Source organism: Vitis riparia, chromosome 13, assembly GCF_004353265.1.
Source record: "Vitis riparia cultivar Riparia Gloire de Montpellier isolate 1030 chromosome 13, EGFV_Vit.rip_1.0, whole genome shotgun sequence".
In the NCBI taxonomy this organism is placed as follows: Eukaryota; Viridiplantae; Streptophyta; class Magnoliopsida; order Vitales; family Vitaceae; genus Vitis; species Vitis riparia.
Window position 1 is genome coordinate 28,302,695 of NC_048443.1, and position 25,622 is coordinate 28,328,316.

Consider the following 25,622-nt stretch of genomic DNA (forward strand, 5'->3'; position numbering starts at 1 on the left):
GGTTGAATCTCTCTCTCCCTCTGTCTCAATTGATGTATTAGTGTGGAGTATAAGAAGATGATCATAAGCATAGCTACCATGCTGTTGTGCCATTATGAATGATGATGTTGAGGGTGTCATGCCTTTAAAAGAACATCTTTCTCTTGGCCCATGCCTTACACGAACACCTCATGGTTCAAGCGCCTCGCCCTTAGCAGGCTCCCAAGTCCTTAGCTTTACCATTCTCCACATGCAAAGACGAAGGAATCCATTGCAAAACCTTCACCCTCGTACCTTAATTTAAACCATTGAGTCTTAGAATAAGACTTAGAAAAATAATCTATATAAAGAAAAATTATGATTTTATATATCTTAAAAATATATCTTAAAGCTAAGATTTTTATATATTTAGACTATAGTTTCTAATTTCTATATAAAAAAAGGGGGAAAATACATGGCTATTTCGATGACCACATCTTGTATTTTATCACCTATTAAAAATTCATTAAAATTTAGAAATCATATCTTAAAATTATGAGTTTATATTAAAAATCATATTTTAAAACTATGATTTTTTTAATTTAGAAATCGCATTTTGAAAGTATAGTTTCTAATTTCAATAAAAAATAAAAAATAATAAAAATCGACACGGGCTACTTCAATGACCATATCTTGTATTTTAATTTATCACCTTGAGTTTCCATCTTGGGCTAGGCACCTAAAAAAATCCATCTTGGGCTTGGGCCAACATTCCTCATTCATCCCACTTAAAAATGGACCCAAGACCCGGGTCCATGACGTGAATTATATTCATTGCTGTTTATGGAAGGTGTGTCCTTCATTCTCACCAATCTTCAGTCTTGATGTATGAGTGTTTATGGCACCAATAAAACCAGTTCTCTGTATCCTTATTAACTCTTGACTTTTTGTGAGGTAATTATGACAAGTGACTTTCCATTAATTGGGCCTCAATGAATGACACCACAAATGTTCTCCGGGAAGCGTGCATTTTAGGAAGTAGCCCAATTTATAAACTTGAAAAGCCCAAATGCCAAGCCCAGCCCATAATAAATTCAGATCTTGTTTTTAATTTTTATTGGTACTGCACCGAGAACATGAACTGACGAACGCAAATCCAAGCAGTTTGTTTTTAAATTCCCCAAACTACCCCTCGAAATCCTAGTTGAATTGTCGGGATTACCCTTGGCTCCAGTCCGGTCTCCCAACAAACTCCGTTAACTCGTGCGAAAGCGGAAAAAATGGGAGAAACGACAAGAGAAAACGAAAGCCGAGATTTTCCAGACAGTTCAATAGATTTCTCCGCCTCACTCACTCAGCTCATTCACTATCTCACTTCGGTACGCTCACTTCACACACGAGTCGTTCTCTCTCTCTTCTTCTCTTCAATACGTTTCGCGAGGCCCAACTTCACCTAGAGAATCGGTTCTGCGGTGCAACAGTCCGGAATCGCACTGTCGTCGATGATCCTCTCCGGCATAGTATCAAGGACGGACAGGAGACGAGCATCGCCGGAGTCCGGTTTCACTCTAGCTGTTTTCAGGTGAATCGCTCTTGACTCTGACTTTTCAGCTGAAGCATTTGTGTTGGATTTTCCGGGAAGCGGACATCGTACGAATCGGCGACCAGCATTGCCGGAGTCCGGCTTTGCATTTGCTGTTTTCAGGTGAATCGCTCAGTACTGTGCGACCTTACGGCTAAAGTATTTTTCTTGGATTTTTCAGGAAAGTTTTTTTTTTCTTTGCAATTTTTTTATTTGCTGGTGTGGTTCTGATCTTGATCAGTGCTGACGTGAGCCGTGTGTTGATTTGCCGGCTTTTTCCTTTCCCTGCCTCAATTTGGTAGCTGGTTATATTTTCTGTTTTAGTCGATTTTTTTTTCTATTATTGGCCTTTGATCGTGCATGCATGTTTGCCTTTTCCCTGTAAAGCGATTGATTCTCCGGAAAAAGAAGTGAAAAGATGGTACGGAGTTAATTTTAGTGAGCCAGGGGAATAAAAAGGAAATTTCTTTTGGTAGCCTAAAATTCTAGGCTCGTTTTCTTTTCTTTATTATTATTTTTTTTTCAGGAAAATAAGATAAGAAATGAATAAGTGTATGCATATAGTTTGTTTTGTTCTCGCAGTTGTCGCGTGATGTTCATATTGTTGAATAGTTTAGGTTGTGTGAGATAATTTTGGGGAACATCAAGCCTATTTTCTCGGAATTGCCTGAGGCAACAAGTTCTAATTTGAAGAATATAAATGCGAGTGTATTACAGGTATATCACTTGATACCATTTGCGGCTGTGAATATTGAGGAGATTGAGCTGACTCTCGAAACAATATGCGGAAGAGGAATTTATGTCAAAACCAGCATCCATTTCATGCATACTGTAAGCATTAACCTGCATCTGACCTCTTTTCTCTAATTTCTCTTTGCATTGAAATTCATATGGATGGTCGGGAGTCCTTTCTTCCTTTTTTTTTTTTTTCTTTTGCTTTAGTTTCTGTTTCTGTTTTCTGGTTTCTCTTTTTTGGCTGATGAGATCAAAGACTGTCTCAAGTTTTTTTTTTTTTTTGGGGGGCATTTTTAGCTGGTAGATTGTAATTCACTTTTGGCTCCACTTGATACCATTTGCGGCTGTGAATATTGTGGAGATTGAGCTGACTCACTAACAATATGCGGAAGAGGAATTTATGTCGAAACCAGCATCCATTTCATGCACATCGTAAGCATTAACCCTGCATCTGACCACCTTCTCTTCTCTGATTTCTCTTTATTTTGCATTGAAATTCATATAGATGGCCAGGAGTCCTTTCTCTCCTCCCTCCACATTTTTGTAACAATGGGGAAAAAAGAAAAATAAGAGAGGAATATATCATTTTTCCTGTGATTTTATAGTGCCCCTGCGTCTGTTGTTTTCAGAGAACAATTTATACATGTCATCTTTCCTTTTTCTTTTTTTTGTGGAATTGGTATTTTCTACCATTGTTAATGATGTGACATCTGACAGCTTTTGAGGCATTTTACTTTGGGTCATGGCAAGCCATAGAACTCATGAGGATTGAGGATGGAACAGTAGCCCTACATCTGGCAGAGAGTGAATATGTAATTGAGGAGAAAAGTCCAATCCCAAACCTTCGGATAAGGCCAAGGAAAGCAACTTTGTCTGATTGTACTTGCTTTCTGAGGCCTGGCACAGAAATAACCGTGCTTTGGACCTTGCAACAGTCAGAAAGTTCAGATGAAGAAAATCGAGAGCCGGTAAGTTTCTATTTCTTTAATTGAATCTGCATGACTATAAGCTTGTAGTTCCTATGATTTGAGAAGTGGTTGAAGGCCACCTCTCCCCACCCAAAACCTCCCCAATCAAGCCTTGTTAATTAAAATTGCTTTTAGTATGCATGATATGTTGGTCTATCTTCATGCATTTGTTTTTCTGTAATCAAACAATTAAAAATGATATGTTGCCTGAAAGATGAAAAACTTTCCTTATAGTTCTTATAAACCAAAGGTGATCTTGTTGCTTGTAGATTGTCTGCTTTAGATATAAGTTTTTGATTGTACAAAATTTGACTTACTTTGAGAATAATAGTTGTAATTGCATTTTTAATCTTGATCACTGGTTTTTCTTTATGATATAGGTGTGGATTGATGCTAAGATAAGTTCCATTGAGAGGAGGCCTCACGAGCCCGAATGTTCATGCCAATTTTTTGTCAACTTCTACATTACCCAAGACCCCCTTGGCACAGAGAAGGGAACACTTAGCAAGGATATCAGTGTTGTAGAACTCGATCAGATTTCTATCCTCCAAAAACTTGGAAAATATCCTTGTGAAGATGAGCACTACCGGTGGAAATTTTCTGAGGACTGCTCTTTGCTGCAAAGAACTAAATTGTTCTTGGGGAAATTCTCATCTGATCTTTCATGGCTTGTTGTTACATCAGTTTTAAAGCAAGTTGTATTTGACGTAAGGTCAGTGCAAAATAGGATTGTCTATCAAATTGTGGGTGGTGATCATGATAAGGTTTCATTAAATGCTGTAAATTTTAGAGTAGACAATGGAATTTCCACTCCTGTCATATTCCCCTTTGTTCCTGCTGATACTATTGAGGCTGATCCTTTAAATGGCACCAATGAAACTGGACCATTACCATTCTGTGATATTGTGGACTTACGGCGCTCCAAGCGTCGAAATGTACAACCTGATCGTTTCTTTAGCTTAGGTGGCTTTTCAGAGTCGGATATTGGGTCAGTTCGAGCGGGGATACACAAGGTAGACTACTGGAGAAAGGAAGAAATGCCATTGGCATTGCCAGACGAGGGGGACGTGCATTCAATTTTTTCAGAAAAGCATATTATTGATTATGAAAAAGGGGCCCACTCTCTTCAAATAGATTCCTATGAGGATTTCCTTGTCTGCAAAAGCAAGGACAGGTCAAGGGAGGTAAAGCCAATTCTGGCTGCACAAAATGAAGATCAACATCAATTTGCTATTGTTCCTGTGCCTCTCATTATTGAACCAATAGCACATGGAGAAGATCATCTCCATGATGAGACTCCTTGGAATGAGTCAGGAGAGATTGGGGAGATATCTCCCAAGTATTACTGCACAAATGGTGTTCCTAAATTACAGCGTAAGAATATGTCTGATTTATATATGGAGGTCGAGAGCAGATGGGAAGGGAAAGGTCCAATTAGGAAACTCCGAAGAAAAAGGGGTTTTACTATACGTACAAAAACAGAGAGTTATGGTGAAGTAAGACCTCATAAAAAGAGACCCTTCAGTGAACCTGGGTATAAGGAAGTGATAGAAGCTTACATGAAAAACATAGAATCCACAATCAATAAAGAACAGCCACTTGTTATCGACCAATGGAAAGAACTTCAGGTGAGAAATGACTTGAACCAAAGAAGGGACTGCAACTTACCATCTTCGGTTGGGGATGAGGAAGAAAGCTCAGAAACTGAAATGTTGTGGAGAGAAATGGAATTCTCCATTGCATCATCTTATCTTCTAGAAGAAAATGAGGTACGAGTTATGATTGAAAAAATAGCGGGTATAGAATTTCTTCTTGCACCACTCAATAGAATTATTTCATTTTGTGTTCCATGGAGACAAGTTTTTCCCTCATGTTTGCCATGGTTGGTAAATATCAGGTTGGTAAGAGATTAAAGTGATTTAAATCATGTAACACTCCATATTGCAGTTTTTATAAAATTGGTGGATTTTTATGGATTATGGCTACTGTTATTCAATCAATGTAATATTTGGTTGCATGACATGCATGGAGTGGAATGTAATGCAATTGTGGGTTTGGAAATTTATGAGTTTCTTAAACAGATAACAATGATTGCAAGTATAACCTGTCATTTGATGGAAAAATTTATTAAAAGAAACAAAAATGAAATTTATAATGTGTTAGTTAGCTTAATTTCAGCAACTTTCATTAAATTCATGTTCTTATGGCTGAGGCATTTTGTAATGATTTTCAGGGGTCAAATGTTGAAGTCTTGAAGGAGGTTGTGCAAGAATCAAGTAACATTAGCGAACAAGTTTGCCAGCACGAATACATATTGGACGAAGAAATTGGGGTTCTATGTCAGTTATGCGGCTTTGTGAGCACTGAAATAAAAGATGTCTCACCCCCCTTTGTAAGTCAAATTTGAACTCAAGAAGACAATTAGTTCCTACTGCATCTACTTGTTTTCTAAAAGATCCTCAAGATGGATGCACGATGTTTATTGACATCTTTGTCAGGCTACATGTGCTGAATATGCAGGGTTAAAGGGACATTTCCCTCTTGAAAAAATTTTAGAAAGATCATCTGTCCCGGATGATTCTGGAAACGGACGTGTGATTTTCTTTTCGTGTTTTAGTTGTGTACACTACAAGTTTAACCAAAATACCATCTTTAGGCATAAAGCGCCCCTTTTGCCATAGCTAGAGAACTTCTAATGGAATAATGAAATGCTTGTTTTCAAAGATATGTGGAAAAAGGAAGTTTCTCTTTAATAAGTCATGAGATTTTATATATTAAAACTGGAAATTCTACTACAAAGGCATCCTACCCATAACTTTGCTTCCAGGCCTCAAACATTTTCCACTTTGAAGTCCTTTAGTGGTAACCTCTTTGACAGTTCAAAAAGAGCTTTTTGGTGGTAAAAAAGCTATTGTAAATAGGGCCCTAGGTTATTTAATTAGACTGACTAAGCCTGTAATTCAGTGTGTTCATTAGATGACAGGTCCATATCCCTGCAGATTCAGCTCATAACTTCATGCTACAGTTATATGTAAGTGTACAAATTATCTTGAAACAGAAATGTGATTATTTTCTTGTTTATTCCTCTAGTTTCAACCCACTGGTTGGATCACAAACAAAGAATGGCGTGATGAAGAAAATTCAAAGCGTAAGCAGGCTGTAAATGATGGCTTCAATCTTTTCTCCATTCCTGCTTCCTCTGACACACCCTTGTCAGAAGGAAATGACAATGTGTGGGCCTTAGTACCTGATCTGAGAAAGAAATTACGGTTACACCAGAAGAAAGCTTTTGAGTTTCTATGGAAAAATATTGCTGGCTCTATGGTACCAGCACTAATGGAACAAGAAGTCAAGAGAAGAGGTGGTTGTGTTATTTCTCATTCTCCTGGAGCTGGAAAAACTTTTCTTGTTATCTCGTTCCTGGTGAGCTACTTGAAGTTATTTCCTGGAAAACGGCCTTTGGTCCTTGCTCCAAAGACAACACTCTATACCTGGTACAAAGAAATTATTAAGTGGAAGGTTCCTGTTCCAGTTTATCAAATCCACGGTTGTAGGACCTACAGATATGAAATCTACAAACACAAAGTGGAAACTTCTCCAGGGATTCCAAGACCGAACCAAGATGTTATGCATGTTCTTGATTGCCTAGAGAAAATACAGAAGTGGCATGCACATCCAAGTATTCTTCTCATGGGTTATACCTCGTTTCTGTCATTGATGCGAGAAGATTCAAAGTTTATCCATAGGAGATACATGGGTGAAGTTCTGCGGCAAAGTCCAGGAATTCTTGTACTCGATGAAGGGCACAACCCAAGAAGCACAGGATCAAGGTTAAGGAAAGCTCTGATGAAAGTTAAAACAAACCTGAGAATTTTGCTTTCAGGTACATTGTTTCAGAATAATTTCAGTGAATATTTCAACACCCTTTGCTTAGCAAGACCGAAGTTTGTCAATGAGGTGTTAAGGGAATTGGACCCAAAATTTAAGAGGAACAAGAATCGGAGGAAAAGAAGATACAGTTCAACAGAATCTCGGGCAAGAAAATTCTTCACAGATGAGATTGCAAAGCGAATCAATTCAAATGTGCCAGAAGAACAGATAGAGGGCCTAAACATGTTAAGGAATCTCACTAGTAAATTTATAGATGTGTATGAAGGTGGAAGTTCTGACAACCTACCTGGTTTACAAGTTTACACCTTGTTGATGAAATCAACTACCATACAACAAGAGTTTCTGTCAAAACTTCAGAAGAAAAAGGATGAATATAAAGGATATCCTCTGGAATTGGAGCTTTTGGTAACCCTTGGATCAATACATCCTTGGTTGATCACAACTGCTGCCTGTGCTGATAAATACTTTAGTAGGGAGGAATTGCTGGAGCTTAAGAAGCACAAGGATGATGTGAAGAAGGGGTCAAAAGTGAAATTTGTTCTAAGTCTTGTGAATAGATGTATCATTAGAAAGGAGAAGATTTTGATCTTTTGCCATAACATCTCACCCATTAATTTATTTGTAGATATATTTGATAAGCTCTATAAGTGGAAGAAGGGTGAAGATGTTTTGGTCCTTCAAGGGGACCTAGAGCTATTTGAACGGGGCAGAGTGATGGATCAGTTTGAAGAACCGGGTGGTGCCTCAAAAGTACTACTTGCTTCCATTACAGCTTGTGCTGAAGGCATTAGCTTAACTGCAGCTTCACGGGTGATATTGTTGGACACAGAGTGGAATCCTTCAAAGCAAAAGCAAGCTGTTGCACGGGCATTTCGGCCTGGTCAGGAGAGGGTGGTTTATGTCTATCAGCTCTTGGAAACAGACACACTGGAAGAAGAAAAGAATAGTAGGACCAACTGGAAGGAGTGGGTTTCAAGTATGATATTTAGTGAAGCATTTGTGGAGGACCCTTCATGCTGGCAAGCGGAAAAAATTGAAGATGATTTATTAAGGGAGATAGTCGAGGAGGACTGGGCTAAATCAATCCATATGATAATGAAAAACGAGAAAGCTTCAAATGGGTTGATCAGAGGTAAAGAATAGTCTAGATTAAACAATGTAATCTTATTTTCCTCCAAGGAGCCCTCTCCCTCTTTTTCTCATTTGTGTGTACATATTGCCCTCTTCTTTTTTTAACTAGGAACTGGAAATTAAGATGTGGTTAAAGAAATGTCATTGCAGAATATTCAGCATATCATGGTCATTATGTGTGTGTATTGTATCATTTCAATGTATAATATGCATAATTTTGTGTGTATTCGGAATTCACTTGTGTGATGATTGGCCTGAACTGTTCAGCGGTTTATGGACTTTCTGTGGATCTTGTAACAATAATCTCATTGATAATCATTTTAGCAGTGAAGGCCCTGAATCCTTCATGATTCAGAGATGGATTGTCCCAACTATATAACTTACAGATTTAAAGTCTTTTATTTATGAGGTCAATTACTAGCATAGTTTTTTTTCCAAGTTCCTACTTGGAAAAAGAATATTTTGCTCTATCCATTAAGAGGATAATAGAAAATTTGCAAAGTCCTCAGTGGGCAGAGATTTCCAATTGTGAAAAATAATCTCCAGCAGGAAAAGTCAGTTGATAGTTATCAATCAGATAAGAGGGACTGTAGGGGACTTTGGATCAGTGAAAACCGAAGGTATGCATTGAAATCTCTTTCTCAATCTCATATTTTTTATTTTTCATAAAAGCACTATCTGTTTTTCACAGGGAAGGCTAACCTGACCTGATGTAGGTGAATTGCCTATTCTTTTTTCTTTTTTCTTTATTTCATCTTCTGTAGATTATGCTGATTATTTTCCCTTCATTTGGATCTAAAACCACCAAAAACTTGAAGTTGAATAATTTCTTTGATTTGGAATCATTCATGCTAAAGGTGATTTGTTTATTCTAGGTTTCTGTCTCTCATATTGCAGACAGGCCTCTATTTTTCTGTTAACCAGTGAAGATTGTTTTCATTTATTATATTTGAGTAATGATAATTTAGATTTTATACTTCAAGATATCAATGCTGTAATTTATTAACTATTCATCTATCCTTTATGTAGTTTATATGGTAGTTGGAAATTGTTTAGGAAAGAAACTTTGCTTCGGACTTACTCCGATTGTAAGGGGTTATTCTTTCCACTAGTTGATATTTCAGACAGTATGCAGCTCAGGTGTGCCCACTCATCTTACAACTCTGCTTCGTGGATATTATTATAACTTTTCTAGTACTCATTATTTTTAAAAGAAGCAATCCGTTTTGCTGCTTGATCTTGTTGTTCTGTTGGAAAAAGAACTTCAAATTTGGTTAATTGTTTTGCTTACTAAAAACTAGAGCGAGTATGGGCATGACCTTAATTTCCAAGGCAGTGGTGCAGGCAGTTACAGAGATGAGAATGGTTCGGAATGGTAGCATTAGACTGTTTGGGTGATATGCAGTATTGGTTTGTTTCCCTAACAGCTTAAGCCTGGGAAGTAATTGATAGTTTAACACAGTAACCAAACTTTGGTTTCTAGTAATATCAGTTCAAATCTTTGTTGGTTTACCATTTATTTACACAATTAGTTGCCTGCCTCTTGACATGAGTGTTAGCTTAGGAGAACCTCTTATAGTTGTTTGTCAAGGACTGGAAACAGCCTTCATGGCTTGAAAGTCTATTTTAGCTTCTGAACTGAACAGTACTATAATAACTTTGATCTGTTTATCCTTCTTCTCCCACTCCTATTATGATTAATTCATAGTTCTTCATCACTACATTCATTTCCCTGCAAAATTCCCAAAATGTAAGGGAAATTTCACTCAGAAGTGACATTACAGTTGAAAATGTGAACGAGGCATTTTTCTTTTTTTTTTTTTGAAGATCAAAAACTTGGGTGATATATTCTTCATAGTTATAATATGCCTAACCGACTTTGATGCTAACGATTTTTATTTTTTTATTTTTTTTTTGTGTTGCTCTAGGTTCTGTTCTAATTTACTGGCTAGAGGGTACTCTCCTCAAGATTTAATCTTTAACTGCCTTCTGTTTGCTTTTATTATGAAGACAGAAAATTCCAGGGAAGCTGTATATGCTAGTGTATATATTCTGCCTAAGACACTAGACCATAGTAATTTGTTAGCTCTCAAATTCTTGGCTAGATTTGCCAATAAAAATCAACAGTAGTCTGCAATTGTTATTTAGTTAGTATTAGTGTTGATGATGAATTGGATTGGCTAACAAAACCAGCTTTCTAGGTATGAGATTTTTATCAACTTGTTTAGTTGGGTTTAAAAACCTCAATTTGAATCCAACGCACTGAATTCATGGGCCGACCTGAACTTATCAGAGAGAACCCAGAATTTTCTCAATGTTATTTTTAGCTAATTTTAGCATTTCATACTGGAGATGCCGTCATATACTCTGCCTGGTACAAAAGTGAAAGGCACCATAGTAAAAATGTAGATGTGGTCTGTTTAAGAAAAAGAAGAACCGAAATTAATCTGTTCCTGCATTTTCATGATTATGATGCCGTTCTAGGTATGTATAAGATTATTAAGTACATAGGTATTGCTCTTCTTTTGTTTTTTTCTCATTAACATGCATTGTACATTGCCCTATTAGTATATTTGGTCGGAAAAAGAATGAGCTCACTTTTATGGATTTGGGGTTCATTCAAAGTATCTAGTCTTCACTGCAATAATGTATCAGAGCAATTTCCATGCTTCTTCTAGGGTAAAACATAGAAGTAAGTACTTCATAAGAAGGGACTTTTGTAGGCTTTGATCTTCATCCTTTGTGTGAAGTTGGGTGCTTTCATGTTTCATAACTTGAGCCTTGGCCAGTTGGGACAGGAAATTTGTTGGTTAGAGGAAAGGAAAAGTGCTTAGGATGGCTTCTTAATGCTTAGTTCAGTTAATCTGAAAGGGAGAAAAAGTGTTTACAGCTTACTTGGATCATCATTTGTTTGATTGGAAGATCCTTGGAGTTGACGGGCCTAACACCTAGTCTTTGCACATAAACTCGATAAAATGTGAAAAGAAGCATGGATGAGGATCATTACTAGGTTTGTGATCCCATGTTAGATTACCAATTCAACACAAAAGTTCACACTAGGCTAAAAACCTACTGACCTTTAATGTCTGACCATAACTTGTATGCCACTCATGCACATGGGTTTTCCGTTTTGGATTTTGGTTCTTCAACTAGACTTGACCTACAAAATATAGAGAGAGATCTAACACAAAATTGTCAAATAACAGAATCCCTGGTGTGTGGATTGAAAACAATAATGTCACAATCAAATTATTAAAAATTTTAGATTTCAATCATGCCCAAATCCTTGGTAGCTTCCTTGAATTGACATCCCATATCAAGTGGGCAGATTAAAATAAACACACCAACTTGAGCTTCTTCCTTTTTTTTTCTCCTTTGTTTTTTCCACCTCTCTGTTCTCAGATTTGCTTCCTTGACCAGGTATTTAATTTTAAGATTTCCACCTTGGCCATATTTCCCCTGATGAGTCAACCTGTCTGCAATTTGATCATTGGCATTATGGTTGGTATTTTAAATATGTCTGCAACCTCTGCGTTTGTGTATATATTTTATTCATATTTTTTAATGTTGTGCTTTTTTTAAATTATTCATGAATGAATGTTTTTGCTGCTACATACAATGTAGGATGGAGGCTGAAGGATCCAAGGAGAGTCAACTCACTAGCAATCTACCACACAGTCTGTTTTCAAAGTCGATAGCCGAATTCTAGAAAAGGTATGTACAGAAGAACCTCTGCTAAAGCATCCAATTCAAAGTTTTCAATTGCATCATTAACTACGTGTCTAATTGAAAGCCTCTGTTTTGATGCATCTGATACAGCAACTTTTTTCCTAACTTTTGAGCATTACAAGTCCTCCTCTTGGCCAATAAGATTTAAGGGTTTTTTTTTTTTTTTTTCCTTAATTGGTATGCTAGTTTCAAAAGTGACCTTATGCTACCAGTAGGTAAGAATTATTGACCTAAATACTTGAACTCTTAGGTGATAGGTCAAAAATGTAAACCAAACTAACCCTCTTCCTCACTTGTGGATATGAAGAGGCAAACCAGGATCACGGGTACATGGAAAAACTTGAACTCAAGGTTTCTAGTAAGTTAGAGCTCTACCACCAGGTTAAGTTACCGGCTCTAGCCAACAAGAATGCTGTGGCCATGTTTGGGCACGTCTTCGAAAACAATTCTCAAAAAGTAGTTCTTAGTAACAATTCTATTAGGAAACTCAAATATGAAAAACAGTTTTCTCGGCTTGTTCCCTATGAAGGTACTAGTAAGTTATGTAGAATTCAAAAGTTGATCGAACGGTTCTCTAAGTTAGAACATAAAATAGTTTTTAAGACCAATTTTCAAATAGGGTCGGCTTTGTTTATGACGCGATAGTGATAAAGAATATAGATTTAAGATGAAGCTATTAAGGAAGGTAACTTGGGTCTCACCCAACGTATAGGTGGGGTTGGATTATATGGAGACATTGGAATGGATAGGTTTCTTAGTCTTCATATGAGGAACATGTGAAAAGTGGGTTCCAACTTCCAACTACAAAAAAAAATCACCAAGTTGATGGAAGTGGGTGAGAATAGAGAAATGGAGAAAGGACAAAAGGGAAAGACTCCATGTAAACGGAATCATGTTAAAGTTGTAAAAGAGCTAATTAAGCCGTAAAATATATGGCAACTAGGCTTTGAGAGAGATGATTAAAGTTGATGTGGGCAGGCCTTAATTTTTGGTAGTAACATACTAACATCTATTTACAAGTCTGTCCTAACAAAGAAGAGAGACTACCTTTTCTTTTGTAGAAAATATCTTCAATTTCTTTTACAATTTTTCATTCAATAAAGCTGAGGGGGGATGCTTTCACTCAACAATTTACTGAAGGAAATTTTACAATTTAATTTATTTTTAGAATTAATTCATATTTGAACTTGGAAAATAATATAGTTTTGATATAAATACTCTTGATAGAAATTTGTTTTTTTTTCATAAAAAAAATGTGGATATTTTATCAAAAATGGGTTACTGTTTTTCGAAAACAGTTTTTTATTTTTCAAAACAAAAGACAGGAAAGTACGTTTGATAACCAAAAATTATTTTTTGTTTTCTGTTTTTAAGAACAAAAAAATATGATATTTTCATATAATATTTTTTAATTATTTTCTATTATTTTCACTTGTTTTTTAAGACTATTTAAAAAAATAATTATATAAATATGTAAAATGATTAAAAGTAAACATTAGACATAAAAATTATTTTAAAAAATATTTTAGATTTTCAAACATATTTGATGTTATACAAAACATCAAAGAATTATTTTTAAAACTATTCTTAAAAATCATTTTTCAGAACTGTTTTCAAAAATAGTCATAAAGACTCTTAACTTTTTAAAGTGGGAATTGTTTCTTCTATTTTAATCAAATAAACCTCTATTTATTTATTATTTACATATCAAATAAAAATCTCTTCTCGATTCTTCCACCCACTTTCCATCTCGTGTAACATGAATCTTCACTTTTTTTTGGTCCATTTTTCTTTTTAATTTTGAATATTGTCATGTTGGGATCACTTTGCTATATTAAAATTATCATTATTGTACTATATGATTCATTTTGAAAATGCTTTTAGCAAGGTTCAAAGTATGTGTCCCCAAAGTGCTTCTTTTATATTTAGTACACCAGTTTAAAGACTGAAGCTGTCTCAATGTGTTCTATGTGTATATTTACAACATAAGCTTTGATAATGATTCTTTTCGAATATATTTGGTTCTCGAAAGTCTTTAGAAAATCTTTTTGGCATTTCTCTTTTTCTGTTTTTTTTTTTAATAATTTTTATATTTTTCTTAGTATTTTGTTTCTTAACTTGGTATTCAAATATAAAAATTTATTTTCGTTTTTCTTAACAGTTTTTATTCCCCACACTTTTTACGAATAAGAAAATTATTTTTATATTTAAATTTTTAAATAGAATTTTTTATTTTTAAAAATAATTTAAAACTATTTTTAGGAATTAATTTTTAAATGGTTTTTGAAAACTTTGTGAAACATCCCTGTGCACGTGAGTGTTTTTTTTTATAAAAATAATTGGCTAAAATGAATAAAATGCTTCTCATATTTGTGAATTTATTCCTTTCAATAATTTTATTTAATATAAATATCTTGATTATTTCAAATATTTATAACCTATTTTAAAAGAAATTGTTATTTTTATAATAAAATAATAAGGATATTTTGTTAAAATATAACTAAAAAATGATGAAGGGTTAGATTTTTAAATTAGGGTTAGAAATTTTGATAGAAGTACGAAAGAAAGAAGAAAGAAAAAACAAGATGAAGGAAAAAAAATATAATGAATTATTTTTATGTATAAATTATTATATAATTTAAAATAATATAAGTTTTTACATTATATTTAATTTTTTTGATAAATTATATATTAATTTAAAAAAAATATATCTATTGTTATTCAAACATTTTGCGAAAGTATATATTTTTTTTCCTTTGCCGTAAAAGAAGAGACCAAAATGATAAGAGCAAACTACACCAACAACCAAGTCGTATATGAAACGTAGAGCACGATTCCTTCATTGAATTTTCGTTTTCGCTTACGGATACTTCAACTTATTCATTTTCCAATAGGAAGATCAAGCATTCATGGTTGTTGGTTTTTTTCACTTTGAAAGAGCACACCATTCAACATCTAACACAGCTAAGACCAACTGGAAATTAACGCATTTTTAAGTCTCCTTGGAAAATTCCCCCTGCAAATCACAATTTGGCTACCTTCAAAAAGTATGTCATGGAAAGTGACATTCTTGGATAACCTCATTTGCCCATTTCCTTTAGAAATTTGGGATTGACTTTGTAGGTTAAATATTATAATTATTATCAAGTCCATAAAAAAAAAAAAAAAAATTGATTATGAATTATTAAATGGGAAAGCGAATAAAAAATTATTTTTTTTAATTAGCTTTTCTCTTTTTCTTAGATTTATATCAGAATTTTCACGATCTTTATCAAATATTCAAAATAAAGGGTGGGAGATATTTGAATTTGACAGAGACCACTTGCCGTCCCGGAATGGCATTATCGTAGTTTTGGAAAAGAAAGGGGGCAATTTCTGGAAACTTCGTCCAAAGAAGATTGCAAGTTGATGATCCACTTGCTCGTCTCCCTCGTAAGCCCTGTGAGCTTCGCCGCTGATTCAGCCAAAAGAAAATTTATACTCTTTCAAACCCATCTCTCTATAAATTCCCATCTCATAAACCCTAAATCCCAATCTCAGAGACGAGGGAGGAGACGTAATTTAAGTGTCGAAAATGCCCTCATCACTTCAGCTTCACAGAATCAATAACATTGATCCCACCACAGTCGCCGTCGCCGCCACCGCTGCAGTCAACTACCACAAGCAGTCGCGGACCCCGCTAACGTGTGCCACTCCGGTGCCGGACGCGGTGGCTAGCTACCACACCCACGCGGTTGGCCCCCACCAGTGCTGCTCCATGGTGGTGCAGACCACGGCGGCGGCGCTCCCCACCGTGTGGTCCGTCGTGCGCCGCTTCGACAACCCCCAGGCGTACAAGCATTTCCTGAAGAGCTGCCATGTCATCTTCGGGGACGGCGACATCGGTACCCTCCGCGAGGTCCACGTGGTGTCGGGACTCCCCGCGGAGTCCAGCACCGAGCGCCTGGAGATTCTCGACGATGAGCGGCACGTCCTCAGCTTCAGCGTCGTCGGCGGTGACCACCGGCTCTGCAATTACCGGTCCGTCACCACTCTACACCCTTCCCCGACCGGAACTGGGACCGTTGTCGTCGAATCTTACGTCGTTGATATTCCGCCGGGTAACACGAAGGAGGATACTTGTGTTTTCGTGGACACGATCGTGAAATGCAACTTGCAGTCACTAGCCCAGATGTCTGAAAAACTTACCAACAATAATAGAAATTCGTCTTAATTTTTCTATCTTTCTCATATAGATTTCTGTGTGGGAGACATGCCTTCTTACTCTTTTGGATTATTGCACCCCCGTCACAACTTTACATTCTGCATTTCTTCTTCTTCTTCTTCTTCTCCTTCTTCTTTTTTGGGATTTCATTTTGGTATTTGCTTGTCCTGAAATCTGTATGTCTTCTCTGTATGTACGTATGAGTGTATTATCTGTACATGAATGAATGAGAAAAAGTAGATAAGTTGATCAGAATATGTGGTATTTTCTCTGGTTAATTTGCATGAGGGTTTTGCAAGAGACCCATGAAATCAGCAGCCAGGTTTTTGAATGTATATAATTGAGAGAAGAGATTGTTTGTGTAGCAGTGAGTGGTTGATTCAGGGAGGATTTATGGTGGTTACTGATCTTGTTTGCTTGAATTCAATGGACAATGAGACTTTACTTACATGTCCAAAAAGGTTTGAGGAAGGGGAAAGGGAGAAGGAGAAAAAAAAAAAAAGAAATAGATAGTAAAAACCATGATTAAACTTAGTAACAATTATATATAGAATTACCAATTTGAAAAATATATAAATTAGAGAAAAGAAAAAAAATGAAAGAGATATAAAATATATTTAAATTTATTTTTTTTAATTAAAAAGATTAAGGGTTTGTTTGTCTATGTTTTTGAAACTTGTTTTGAAAAACTATATTTTATTTTTCAACTTAAAAAATAAGTTTTAAAAAATATAGTTAAACGAACCCACGTTTTCGTTTATTTTTTAAAATCAGTAAAAATAATTTCTCATTATTATCTAAAAACTATTCTTTATTTCATTTTATTTTTAAAGTATTTTCAGAAAGCAAGTTTTTAAAAATATAAAACTACTTTTAAATCATTCAATCAAACATACTATAAATATTTTAAAAATAAAATATCTTTAATTAAATTTTATTATATCTATTTTTTGGATTATCCGTGAGAAAAATTATTTTTCATTCACATTTTATATATATATCATATTTATCTGAACTGAAGATAGAGGAAGAGTTAATTAACCTTTCTTCACTGTCATGAGTTTTTGACTTTCGCAGATTAAAAATGGTTCTAGAATTTTCCATTCCTGTCTGATATTTTCTAATTTGAATGCTAATCTGATCAATAATGTAATGATCAGTGGTGCATGCATGGCAATGGGCATCGGGACTTGCTACTCTCTTTTTTTCTTTTTTCTTTTTTCAATTATAAATAAGGACAAAATTAAAATAAATAAAAAATAAAAAAAGGAGGAATATCTCAACTTCAATATTAAACAAATCTTATGAGCACATGCAGAAAGAGTTCAACAGGCAGCAATAAAAGACTAATATTTGTGATGGTGGAATCTAGCAGCTGCTCGATCTGCAACTTGATTTTTGATAACTTCAACTTGTTGTTCTACTCACAAATATATACAAGTTGTTATATTTTTTATTATTTATTTATTTATTTATTTATTTATTTTCCTCCTGAGATTTCTTTTTCTTATTTTTAATGTTGTGTTTGGAAGGAGACTGCTTTGCAAGTTGGCGTGCAAGTGGGGTGTGGAGGCTTTTAATGATCCCTCTTGCTCATGAGTCATGACTTCAATATCTGATCAAAACCACTCAATTCCTTGTGTCTCACGAGTAAATAGACCACAGGATCCCTTCAAACTTTAGGCTTGGCCCAGAATGATTCATTTTTAGGGATAACCGAGTAGAAGAACAAAAGAAATATAAAATTGTAGATTTAACCTTTTTTTTCTTTTTATATCTTTACAAAAAAGTACTTATTTTGGACGAGAATATCTTCACTTTTTCTTTTAAAATATGCATGTAAATAATGAAACTGTTAAAGGGTATATATGTCAAAAATGGAATACTCTTCGGGTTAAAAAAATGGGATATGATGGTTTTATAAATTTGGAATGTTTTCATCCCTTTTAATCAATTAATCATAATTAATGCTTGACAAATTCAAGTATCGTTCTTAAAATTTTTTAAAAATTAAAATAAAACAAAATAAAAACACTTCATTTGGCTTCTAGAAAGGTCTTATAAGATGTTAGTATAAAACTTACGAAAAAAGAATCAAATATAATTAAAATTTATTAGAAATTAATATACATATTTTAAATTATTTATTAAAGTATGTTAAATAAGTTTAAAGTAATATATAAAAATAATTTATTAATTTTATATTTATCTTTTTTTTTTTTACTTTTTCTTTAATTAATTCTATTTCTTTCCTTAAAATTTTTCCTCCCAGCCAAACATAGCCTTAAGACTTTTTCCATCGTCACTCACAAAGTCACAATCAGCATTGCTGATATTAGGTTTTGGAAGCTACATGGTACAGCATCTGCTGATTCCTTTTAGAAATTATTGAGGTTGGCCTACACCAAATGATATATCTTACCTTCACGCTCACGCATACTATCATATGGTCTTGGAGAGTCTTCCAACTAACCTAAATGGAAAACCATCACCTCCTTTTGAAAATGAGAAATTGTAAATGACCCATTGGACGGACTCCATTTTTGAGTCAATTGTAAACGTATCAATAATTTCCCAATAGAATATATTTTTATAATGGAATTTTTTATAATGATACAATCGTACAATTAGTCTTCTATATGGAATCTTCGTATATATCATTCAAAAAATATGTAGGAAAAAATTTTGACCGTTTCTTTATAGGTATAGGCTTTAAGTCAAATCACATAAATTATTATGTATTTTAAGTGTGGTTTTAGGGATGAAAATGAGACAGATTTGCTACAAGTCATCTTATTTTGATCCTTCGTATTTAAAATTATTTTTATTTTTATGAAATAAATTTAAATCAGGTGAAGTGACAAATATGTGAATTTCTCGTGCCCAATTTTTAAAATTTTTAGTTACGTTAAAAGAAAATATATTTTATAAAGAAAATATTTTTTTTTTTACAAATTATTTTGTTGAAAAGTAGTAAAAATATGAAAATAAAAAGAAATTAAATTCAACTATTTTTAAATTTAATTATATATAGGAATCTTCTCCATCAATGCTAGTAGGGAATCTTGAACAACATCCTATTTTCTTTTTCACTTTATCCTTTTTTTTTTTTTGTTTAATCTACAGATGGTGTGATATATTATTGCAAGATTCATGGGGCCTAACAATTGCAACCACATTAGAACCAAAACAAAAAAACAGATCCATTATCTTATTAATTCTTTGCAACAATTACAGATATTTTTACAAAGATCCTCTTGTTTCCTTTTACTTGTAAAAAAGGCTGAATTTTCTTTCACTCTTACAAAAAGATGAATGACAATGGACTGACTACCTCATCTCGAGGCTACTTGAAAGAAAATAATCTTTAGATTGCAAGAGGGATATTAATGATTTTTTTACTTTTTTTGTTTTAAGGGTAGAAAAGCTTGGTGAAAAGAAGTTCATTCCAAGTATCTTGAAGGCCAGGCAAACACCAATGCACACAGTCAGCATAGCTTACGGGGTTTGCTAACTGCTCTGGGGTTAATGGAGACCATTGCTTCTTGTAGATTGAAGTGTGAGCATCCCTGCGGTAACTTGAAAGTTGGGTGATGTTGAGAAATGTAATGGGCACCTTTGATTTACTGAACACTTCTCCAATAACCTCCATTACGCTTTTCCGACAGTCTGATCCCCAGTATGTTGGATCTTCGATCATTGTTGTTTCATTGTAGCAGTTCTTACCTGCTTCACCTCCCCAATCTATGCTCCTGCCAAACTTCAACTGTCAGTGTTCTTTCTTGTTTTGACCTTACTTCATACACTCGTATTGTAGCAGAAATGGAGTGAGAGAGCAAAAAGGAAAAAAAAAAAAAAAAAGTGGCTCTCGGCCCTGATCGGGCCTTCAAGTTCTAAGTGCATCCACACGATTAAGAGAAGCTTATATATATATATAGTGTTGAAAACTTTTTCTTCTAGGTACGTGAGATATCACAATAACATTTTAATTTTTATAGTGAACATTTTTGCATTGAATCAGAGTTTAGGATTAGGGCAAGTAGCAAGTTCGCAAGGTTTGTTAAATTTCATTTTGTTATTTTGCTCCATGAATTAACTAGAAAATCAATTATGATCCCACAGAAGTATCTACTCGTTACAGAATCTTAGGTATCAAAGTGTGGATTATCTAGTCAATAATCAATAGCTATGCAAAAGAATCCATCTCATTTTGTTATACTTCTATATATTTTATGTGAAGAGAAATTCATTTATAGACTTACGTTGGATCGATGGCTCTTTCATTTTCTTTGTACCGGCCTTCACCATTGCGACAAAACCGCCAATTGGTGGGAGCCATTAGTTTATTTTAATAAACAACCTGTTTTTCGACACTAAATCTATGTAATTATCATGGGAAGAATGCAACTGGTGGGTTGGTCTCACCCAATATGATGTTTAAGAGGGGTTTATATAATTATTTTTTAATACTTGGGTTGGATTTGGGCGTTTGGGAGATATCAACCTATTCAGAGCAGATTTAATATTTTATAACTAATTAATACTATTATATATAATGATATTCAATATATATGCATTCAAATAATTTTAAGAGAATAAAATATTAAATTTAATTCTATAATATATTATTTTATTTTCTAGAAAAATAAATAGATTTTCATTTGTAATTACCTCACAACAATGTCAAATGTACTTTTAAAATTTTGATATAATTGCATAATAGATAAAATCACCATTGGGTTCAATTTAACTTGAAAAAATAGGGATGAGCTTAACTCGAGTGAAGACTTTGGGTTACTGGTCTGATTTAGTTGGGGTTTGGGTCGAGTGTTTATTAATTTGGATTTGACTTGGGTTCCTACAAACAACCCGCGCCATAGGTCTTGTGTTTGATTTCTTTCGGTTTTCATTGTCCATGGCCCCGAAATCACGTTACCTCATTAGGGTAATGTCGTCTAACATAATAGAAGAAAGGAAATAAAAAGCCTGAAGTAAGTATTACTCACTTTGCATGAGAGGGTGACATGCTAGTAAAGAAGACCCTGGTCTTCTTAGGATCCATATTCTTCTCTACCCATTTCAACATACTTTTCATTGCCATCCGGAAAGCATCCTCCGTCGTTATTTCCACGATGTCTTTCACTTCATCATCAAACGAACCTCGCCTGTAAAAAAAAAGGATAAGCCATGAACTCTTTGGTAGGTAAAGAAAAGATGAGAAAAATGAACCAGAGAACAAGTTTGTGAAGAGCAAGAGGCTACAAGATCTTCATCTTCAGGCCAGTCATCCACCAAAGATAGGTGTTGAATACCAAAATATCCACGCCCTTCCAGTATTTACCATGCTTGTTGATCGAACCCTTCCTCACTATTCTATCAGATACCCTATGGATCACAGCATCATCTGAGTTTGATTCGAGAAGAAATGGTGCCCAGTAGAACTCGATCGTCGCATTATACTCCTGAAGAAAATTAAACAAAGGCATACGGTTTGAGGAGAAAATGTTGAGATGGAGAAGACAATTAAAAGGCAATTGAGAGGAAGAGAAAAAAAGAAAACAAAACAATCCGACTGTCGTCACCTTGGCCGTGAAGATGGTGAGCGAATCGAAGGTTTCCATGGATTTGGCATCTTCAGGGATAAGTGAATGAAGAAGACAGACCATAGAAACATACTGACCTCGGTTCAAGGAATCGCCCACAAACATCATCCTCTTCCCTCTGAGGGTCTCAAGCATCAAGGTCGCATTGAAACTGTCAAATTTTTTGTAGACCCATTATCATATCTACATATAAAGACTAATTGTTTCTACAAAAGAAAATCAGAAAATAATTGTAAATAGTATAAAACACAAGATCAACTCCTATTGTTATCTTGATGAGCTAATCACACAAACGCCATGCACGTGATGGGCTCCACTGAGTAGCCCGTAATCACCTTTTTGGCCCACCCCGTAGGCCCAAATCACAGGTCCAATCTCTTCCCTTCGTGTAAAAGGTTGACAAGGACAGATTCGTCACTATTTACACTTATTTTCATTACCCTTTTTTCTTTTTTCTTAAAATTAATATTTATTCATAATTTATAAATAAATAAATTATAAATTTTTATGAAAAATAAAATTTTATTTTATATATATTAAAGAAGCTTGAAATAAAATTTCTTCACTTATCCACCTATCACATCCCTAGCCTCTAATAATTATAATTATATGCTTTAGGTTCATTAGGAGAAAAGAAAGGAGACAACTCAAAGGAAAGGGAGAAAAAGGGCTGGAGCCATTCCACCCAAGCTTTTTTTCCATAAGAATTTAAAGCTTTTTTATACATTAAATTTACTAATATATATATATATATATATATATATATGTATATGTATTTATATTGATTTGGATTTTACTTTTATTAGTTGGCATGGGAATTGAAATTTAATGCAAAAGGACACCATTTTCCGCAGAAGACAGCGAGTATGTACTGTTATTTTTACACACGCGAATACAACTACATTAGTTTACTTCATTATTGACTCCATAAATGGTACCGAAGTGCCCAACAATAGGCCGCCACGTGGAACCGACACACGAAGTGGCATCATCCTACCTAATCCGTACAGGTGGAAATCCGGCAGGTACCGTTTGCCATCAAATTCCTGGTAGACCCCCTTGTTTAGCAACGAGGCTAACAACAGAAATTTTTATTTTTTTTTCAAAAATTTACAAAAATGAAAACAATGTCCAAAAACAAACAAACGTGTTTTTCAAGATTTAAAATTAATAAATTATTTCTCAAAAAATTGGAAAATGAGAAAGAGTTTCTCGAGAAAATCTTTTATTATTAAATAATACTACAAAATAACTGGACTCATCAGTTGTCTTCATTTAACTAATCTTCACTGTTGTGCACAAAAAAAAATTATACTAAAAAACCCAAGCTCGTGAATCGGAGCATTGTGGCCATTATGAACAGATCTGAGACCTACAAACGGAAAATTCTGTGAAGATTTTTTTTTTTAATCGTTTTATGAGATTTTTCAATGAAAAAATGGGATGAGAAATGAGAAATGAGAAAATTACTTGGGAAGAGAGCAGTCATGAGGTTTCCATCTCCAGAACTGATACTCTTTCTCAGGTCTTCCATGTTCTTGGCACGTCAACTGTGGTTGTATGTACGGACACTCGGATTCCTCGTAGAGCGGCCGATTCGACTCGTCCCGAACCCACATCCCGCTGAACACATCGCACCGCCCTCCCTCGATCTCTCCGATGGCGAACGGCAGCTTTTCCCTCCTCTTCTCTACAATAAAATCATATATTAACCGCTGGAAAAGGACAAAGAAAAAGATGGGAAAAAAAATGCGCCAGTTAAGGCGTTATGAGAGGAAAACTCACCGATTGGGCGGCCGTCCGATTCGGAACCGAGTTCGACGATGCAGCTGAAGTCCTCGCCGTAGAGGACTGCGACGAAGACGATGAAGGCCAGTAAAGTGAAGAGATATGGAGAAAAGCGAGCCTTTCTGAGAACAGAGGAGGAGGTCGGAGATGAGAAAGGTGGCTTCATCTCCGCCGTAGAAGATGTGGACTTTCCAGTTCTCTTCACCTTTGATTTTTCCACTGTGCCGTTGGTTCAATAAATACAGAGAAAAAAGGAGAAAGAAAATTTGAAGGTGGATGAAATCAACGCGGCGTGGTACAAATATGGACGGTACCGTTCGGAGATCTCTGTTATCGGAAGATTTTCTATGATAAAGTGATGGTCCATTTGAGTAGATAACAAGCATAAATTCACTTATTACTCTAAATTTTAGAAAAAAAAAATTTTGAATTAAATAGTCGACTTTAATCATATTACATTATTAAGGTATAAAATAAATTTTAATCATTTAGGAATTATTAATGGGAATCCGGTTTTGTTTTTTTTTTCTTTTAATTTTTATTTTAAATAGAAATAAATTTAGAAAGAAAATTTTAAAAATAATTACTTTATTTTTGTTATTTTATTTATTTTTTGAGGGTTATTTTAAAAAAAATTATATAAATATGTATAATTATTAAAAATAAAACACTATATATAAAATTTATTTTTTAAATAAATTTAAAAATATTAAAAATGGATTTAAAACATTTTAGGTTATCAAACAGATTTTTATTCTTAAAAAATCATAGAACAATTTTTAAAAACTATTTTTTAAAATTATTTTAAAAAATAATTATCAAATATATTTATTTGCCAACTGCTTTCAATGATAATTTTCTATTATTCAATGATAATTTTCTATATGTTTTGACAATCAAAAACTGTTTTTCATTATTAAAAACAAATTTTTTTTAATTGTTTTCTAACATGTAAAGAGATTAAAAAATAAATAAATAACACAACAATTATTTTTAAAATATATTTAAAAATATGAAAAATATTTTAAATTTTTAAATAGACTTTTTGTTTATAAAATATATAAAAAAATCTTAATAACTATTTTAAAAAATAATTACTAAATAGACCTATGTTTTGTTGGAAAAAAATATTAAAAATTATATTTCAATTTATAATTAAAAAAAAAAGAGAAAGAAAGAAAAATTTATATAAATTAATTTAAAATTTTATATATTTTTAAATTATTTAATCTTTATTTAAAATAAAATAAATAAAAAAGGATTTAAACAACCGTATCAAAATAATTTATACATTTTTTATTTCAAAATTTTTAAAAACTAAATAAAAGATTAACAATTTTTAATAAATTAGAAGTGACCTTTGGTACGAAATTATTACTATATTTCACTCTTAAAATCTATTTGAAGTCTAACATCTCTATTCAAAGTTTGAAATTTGATTTCCAACTAAAGTCTAAAATTTTCTAAATAATGTTGAACTTTTCATATGAAATCGCTATTATCTTTTACTTTTGAAATCTTCCAAAGTTAATATTTTTTTTTCTATAAAATTGGATTAAAAAAAAAAAGAAAAAAGAAAAGAAAAGAAAAGAAGCCAATTGCCCTCTCCAATCTCATTCACGCTTTTCCTTTTTGCCATTGAAGCAAAATTTTAGAATCTCCATTAAAGGAAAGCCATAAACCTTCATAATTACTAAAATCACATTGTTTTTAACTACTAATCATAATCATTAAGAACGATAGTCAACCATCATGGGACCAATTATTTTATTTCTTTTTTTTTTGGTTTTGTTTTTTTTTTTTTTCATTTTTAATAAATAGAAGCACGAGCAAGAAAGGTAGTGGGTGTCCATATGATTGTAAGTGAGGGCATGATGAAACTTGGCTTCTAAGGTAAGAGAAGTGTGAGAGCTTGCAAATCACTTTCTCCACTTTTTCTCTGATAATTACAATCGTAAACTAAATAAAATAAAATAAAATAAATAAAATAAATGGAATAGAAAAAGGAAAATTCAAGGGTTGTTTTATAATGC

The 25,622-nt window shown here is 33.8% G+C and overlaps 3 protein-coding genes across 5 annotated transcripts; 2 read left to right on the forward strand and 1 right to left on the reverse strand.

Annotated features, from left to right (window-relative positions):
* Positions 1-1,236: 1,236 nt before the first annotated feature.
* LOC117928629 (SNF2 domain-containing protein CLASSY 1-like) lies at positions 1,237-8,619 on the forward strand. Of its 3 annotated transcripts, none has more exons than XM_034848567.1 (6): positions 1,237-1,663; positions 2,248-2,371; positions 2,993-3,243; positions 3,624-5,012; positions 5,477-5,635; positions 6,334-8,619. In XM_034848567.1, the coding sequence occupies exons 2-6, from the start codon at positions 2,323-2,325 to the stop codon at positions 8,275-8,277; spliced, it is 3,792 nt and encodes a 1,263-aa protein (XP_034704458.1). In that variant the 5' UTR covers positions 1,237-1,663; positions 2,248-2,322; the 3' UTR covers positions 8,278-8,619. The 3 variants fall into 3 exon arrangements, with proteins under 3 accessions (XP_034704458.1, XP_034704459.1, XP_034704457.1); XM_034848568.1 differs by having other exon boundaries at positions 2,258-2,371; XM_034848566.1 differs by lacking the exon at positions 1,237-1,663 and adding an exon at positions 2,573-2,707 and having other exon boundaries at positions 2,267-2,371.
* A 6,750-nt stretch (positions 8,620-15,369) lies between these two features.
* Positions 15,370-16,453, forward strand: LOC117927882 (abscisic acid receptor PYL4-like). Its single transcript, XM_034847605.1, has one exon. It carries the CDS (start codon positions 15,569-15,571, stop codon positions 16,205-16,207), a length of 639 nt encoding a protein of 212 aa, XP_034703496.1. The 5' UTR covers positions 15,370-15,568; the 3' UTR covers positions 16,208-16,453.
* Positions 16,454-19,376: 2,923 nt separating this feature from the next.
* On the reverse strand, positions 19,377-23,927 carry LOC117927436 (protein trichome birefringence-like 33). Its single transcript, XM_034846917.1, has 6 exons — positions 23,587-23,927; positions 23,272-23,491; positions 21,781-21,952; positions 21,461-21,660; positions 21,205-21,363; positions 19,377-19,950 (listed from the first exon to the last, which is right to left on the reverse strand). Exons 1-6 carry the CDS (start codon positions 23,753-23,755, stop codon positions 19,611-19,613), a joined length of 1,260 nt encoding a protein of 419 aa, XP_034702808.1. The 5' UTR covers positions 23,756-23,927; the 3' UTR covers positions 19,377-19,610.
* Between the last annotated feature and the right edge of the window lie 1,695 nt (positions 23,928-25,622).

What these genes read in the sequence shown, in the direction of transcription:
- LOC117928629 (XM_034848567.1), top strand. Translation starts at nt 2,323, where the DNA reads ATGCGGAAGAGGAATTTATGTCAAAACCAGCATCCATTTCATGCATAC. An exon ending in GCATCCATTTCATGCATACT is followed by an intron (nt 2,372 to 2,992) that starts GTAAGCATTAAC and finishes GACATCTGACAG; the next exon opens with CTTTTGAGGCATTTTACTTT. An exon ending in ATCTTCTAGAAGAAAATGAG is followed by an intron (nt 5,013 to 5,476) that starts GTACGAGTTATG and finishes AATGATTTTCAG; the next exon opens with GGGTCAAATGTTGAAGTCTT.
- LOC117927882 (XM_034847605.1), top strand. Translation starts at nt 15,569, where the DNA reads ATGCCCTCATCACTTCAGCTTCACAGAATCAATAACATTGATCCCACC.
- LOC117927436 (XM_034846917.1), bottom strand. Translation starts at nt 23,755, where the DNA reads ATGAAGCCACCTTTCTCATCTCCGACCTCCTCCTCTGTTCTCAGAAAG. An exon ending in CATGACTGCTCTCTTCCCAA is followed by an intron (nt 21,953 to 23,271) that starts GTAATTTTCTCA and finishes AAAATTTGACAG; the next exon opens with TTTCAATGCGACCTTGATGC. An exon ending in GGCCTGAAGATGAAGATCTT is followed by an intron (nt 21,364 to 21,460) that starts GTAGCCTCTTGC and finishes TTTTTTTTACAG; the next exon opens with GCGAGGTTCGTTTGATGATG.